Below are 4719 nucleotides of genomic sequence, written 5' to 3'. Positions count from 1 at the left end.
TTATACACAACATAAGCACCTGAAGTACTAAACGGAATAGGTATTAGTTTGGTAATGGTTGGAGCAGCAACCCTCATTTCCAGAGACAATCAAGCTACTCTCCCCCTTCTGAGCAAAAGATCATTCATTAATATTAATAACGAAACACTTAACTTAGGGTAGCCAGTCTCACTTCACACAGTCTCACTTTCACACAGCATAGCGCCATGCTATTTGCATTCATCCTTGTAACTTCCCAAAGCAAGGATCTCATGCTATCACTGAACCGCTACCGAACCGCCATACTCAGGTAACCGTTCAAGGTTCCAAGTACATCAAAATATATTATTATTATTTCTTAAGGTGTGTATATTTCATTAAAACTACAAATATAAAACAAAACATACATAAAATTGCATATCTACACCAACATTTTAAATATTTTATCAAATTATTCAGAAGTCATCCGTTTCTTAATTCAAAACGTCATTCATTTCTTAAATTCAGTCTGACCGATAAAGCATCCGGCTTTGTTGTCCCGTCATGTTATGAAAGCATTGGTTTATCATTAAAGAAAACATAAAAACCTCATATTGTTTATGTCCATAACAATTACAAACTTAAAACTATAGCAATGCCATCTGTATGGTAAAAGAGAGACCAACTAAACAAGTATATATAAAATGTCATCTACCAACTCACTTAAACAGAGAACTTTGCAATCAGCTTATCGACATGAATGATGATGTCATCAACATGCGGTCTAACACTTGCTTGAGGTTGAAGCATCCATGATACAAACTGATGTAAGGCTTCTGGATAAGGCGGTTTTGGGCCCACTGGCCACTTTATCTGTCCGTTTATAACCGCCAACTGCAAGCTTCCCCCTGATTCCCCTAGAGCATACTCAAATGGAGATGCCCTGTACCTGTTATATATGTTGCAATTTTTTAAGCATTTTTACAGAGAACCTGGTGTGACAAATATTATTAAAACTATAAGGTTAATATTATAAAAAGCCAGTATAGTCTTTTCATTTTTTACAAAAAATTACCCAGCTTAATTTTGGTATATTAAAATTGTCCAACTTGCAAAAATTACATGAAAAGGTTACACTAAACTAACTTTTGTACATTAAAATCTGCTACATTTAACAATTATGAAACTTGGTATTTATTTACTGAATTTCCTTTATTCACTATTACCTCCAACTTCAATTTAATTGGGAAAAAACCTATGATGTATCAGCACCAACATTCACGTATGTTTCATTTTGCCTGACTTAACTTTAAAGAATTTAAACACTTACAAAATAAAAAATATAATTCATTGAAACGCTTGAAAGAATGTTAAGTGATTTTAGAGAGACCAAGAAAACAAACAAACCAACCAACAAACAACTTTGAGTGACTTTAGTTGAACACTTGAAAAACATGGCTATTATTGGGTGAAACGGGTTATTTAAGAGACAAAAAATAACAAGGGCATGCATTTTACACGAGCTTAGAGACGTTAGTATACAAAGTTAGCTTAGTGACTGACTCTTCATGTATCTTTTGCAATTAAATATACCAAACTTAGGTTAAGATCTTTCGCGAAAACAACGAAAGTATACTGTTTTTTATAACACATTTTCGCCAACTTTAGCTAAATGAGGGTATCAATGGATTCTAATCGTTAACTAATTGTTGGATTATTGCAAGAGTTCTTACATGATGGCAAACAAAGTGCACCCGAGTGACCATACATCAGTTCTCTCATCAATGTCTGTTTGGCTCGGGCAATCCCACAATTCAGGAGCTCTGAAGGGTGCTGAAACATGCTCAGAAGCCCATTCCTGACCAATAAACCAAAAGTTATTAAAAAGTTTAAATAAATCGAAAGTTATTGGAAATTCAAATAAATCTAAAGTAATAAATAATCAATCACCTGTAACTGCAGCGCCTCTGAGCGAGAGCGAATTTGTCTTCTAGCGGGGCGAGCACTTCCAAAATCCATCAATATTGCTAGAGGCGGTTGTCCTTTACGATGTGTTAAAAGCACATTTCCCGGTTTCACATCATTATGTGCGTATGGCGGATCAAGGCTATGCAAATGCTTAAGCCCTGCACATAGCTGCGCAAAGTATTTATAAAATAAATTTTAAATAAATTCTTGATAATACTTACTATAATATTAATCCTTAGACGCCCAAAATTAAGATAATGAAAATATATACTCAACTAAATATATAAAGAAGCTTTTGTATAATATACAAAGCTATATGTACAACCTAAAGAAACTTTACTAGAAACTATAACATTAAGGATGAAAAAGTGTAATTTTTTGAAGAAAGGGCTACGATTGCCACCTCTACATATGATGATCAATTAGTTACCTGTCTGAAAATTTGAAGAACATGGGATGTAGAAAAGAATTCTTTTATAGATTTCATTGTATTTGAATTGTCTAATAATGTTCCATCCAAATGCACAGGAAATAAAAGGTATGCTTCATGTGTCCATGTTTGTTCCTGTCAAACAAAATAATTAATCTTAGCAAAGCGAAGGTGTAAATTATAGCCAAAATCCAAACTAATTTCATCACAGGGTATATTAAATTTTATGCATGCTAGAAACCCCACTGGTAATGTTCTTACAATGCATCTTTACTGAACAGCATGATAATTTCCTAATTTAAGTTCTTAACTCTAACCATAATCTCCGTGAATATATTGAACAAAATATGTGTAATGTGCTTGCTAGTATTTTTTTACAAAAACTAAAATAGTTAAATAAATAGACTTTACAATCCATAACCATAAAAACCGAAATAAACGAACCTAAACAACCAACGCCTTGCCTTTATGTTTTCATAAAACCCAACTTTTTAATTCAGATTCAGTTTTGCATGTAATTAAAATCGGAAACAAAACAAATTTTCATATGATCACAAAACCCTAATACAAATAACCGGGTCACCTTTACTGGAATAATGGCATGATCAAGCAACGGAAGCAGGTTTGGGTGGCAGAACAACGCAGACACACGAATCTCCTCTTTCACCAACTGAAGCTGCTCATTATTCTGAATCAAAACCTTCTTCATAGCATAAGTTCTATCCTCTGCACATAAACCATCATTCATTTATAACAACTAAACCGATACCTGTCAATTTTAACCGAACCCGAAATACACAAAAGCCAGATAGATAATAAACCCAATCAACACCAAAGTTGAAAATGATTGATAATTATAAAGAAACAAAATAATAATGGCGATGTGATTACCGGCGATGTGTGATGGGTGTTTGAATTTGGTGGATAGACCGGCACCGGAGGAGTCGGTGATGAGTTCTTTAACGAGGAAGACGTAGGCAAAGCCACCCTCACCGAGCTGCCGGATGATCTTGAAGCGGTTGTTGTTAATCCAGACATCGGCGCCACCGTTTACGGCGTCGTATAGGGCGTTCAGTCCAGAAAAAGAACAACCCATTCGTCGATTAATGCTCTTTTCTTGATATCGAAATCGAAATGAAGGTTTTGGGTTGTTGGATCTACCAGAGCTACTGGTTTATTAGTGTATTAATAACAGATCAAAGGAGCTGAACAACTTGCGTAGTCTTGACTCAAAATGGATCCACAAGGCTGAACAACTTAACACTACTTGTTACCATAACACGAAATTACATTTTTGTTCAATGTTGTAACAAGTTTGCTTTCCTTTAAAATTCAGGCATCCTTCATATGACTCGTACGCTAACACTATGTTCCAGAGTCTTATTTAATGAGGGGAGGGAAGGAGAGGGGAAGGAGGAGAAAATGTTAAAATATCATGTTCCAGAGTTTTTTTAAGGAAATAATGGGAGAAGATGGGAGGGAAAATACTAGAAAATTTAAACATATATTCATCCTTTCAAATTGAAGAGATTAGGAGAAAAAATCTTTTTAATTACTAAATTACCCTTAAAACTAATCTTATTTTAGTTTTACTTAAAGGGTATGATAGTAAAACTATAACTTTCTTGTCTTTTCCTCTCAACTCGGGAACACATGAAATATGTAAATTCCTTGATTTTTCTTTCATTCTCATTAAACTCGAGAACACAAAAAAAAGAATTTTCGTCTCCTTTCTTTTCTCTGATAATTTCCTTCCCCTCAATCATTATATCATACACTTACCACTTAAGGTAAGTGTATTCACACTTCACATTGAGTATGCACACAACCCCGAAAATATAACAAGGAAATGGGGCTAGAAACTCACCTCAATGTGGTTACGTTCACCGTTTATGGTTATTCCTTTCTTGAGCTGTGCATGACTAACTGTATAACAATTACACGTATCAATTTAACTATCACTACCCATATCGTGTTTCTAGTTTAATTATTACCATCAACGAATCGGGGTCCGGGGGCAGCGCCCCTGGCAGCAGGGTTCTAGGGGCGGCAGCCCCTAGAAGGGTCCAAGGGGCAGAGCCCCTGGCTGGGTCGAGCTGATTCGTCATATTTTCGTTATCTAATTCGTTATCTTTTTATCCTGATTCGTTAGCTAATTCGTTATCTTTTTATCCTGATTCGTTATATTTTCATCATCTGATTCGTCCTCTGATTCGTTACCTTATCACAACGGATTGGGTAGATAACAAATCTTGGGAAAATTTTATTTCTATTAACTGCCGTAACACATTTTTCATTAGAATTTTAATTTATTATTTAATTCACTAACTCCTTCGCCATAACAAATTTAGCCTAATTTGTTA

The 4719-nt window shown here is 34.8% G+C and overlaps 1 protein-coding gene across 1 annotated transcript; it reads right to left on the bottom strand.

Moving 5' to 3' along the window:
- Positions 1-540: 540 nt before the first annotated feature.
- Positions 541-3484, bottom strand: LOC143634711 (uncharacterized). Its single transcript, XM_077102729.1, has 6 exons — positions 3248-3484; positions 2940-3082; positions 2357-2491; positions 1909-2094; positions 1692-1816; positions 541-907 (listed from the first exon to the last, which is right to left on the bottom strand). The coding sequence occupies exons 1-6, from the start codon at positions 3450-3452 to the stop codon at positions 682-684; spliced, it is 1020 nt and encodes a 339-aa protein (XP_076958844.1). The 5' UTR covers positions 3453-3484; the 3' UTR covers positions 541-681.
- Between the last annotated feature and the right edge of the window lie 1235 nt (positions 3485-4719).

Source organism: Bidens hawaiensis, unplaced genomic scaffold (genome assembly GCF_021521415.1).
Source record: "Bidens hawaiensis isolate Kalapana, Puna unplaced genomic scaffold, B.hawaiensis_p1.1 tig00007223_1, whole genome shotgun sequence".
NCBI lineage: Eukaryota > Viridiplantae > Streptophyta > Magnoliopsida > Asterales > Asteraceae > Bidens > Bidens hawaiensis.
Note: the sequence above shows the minus strand (reverse complement) of the source record. Positions and strands in the feature narration are given on the sequence as shown.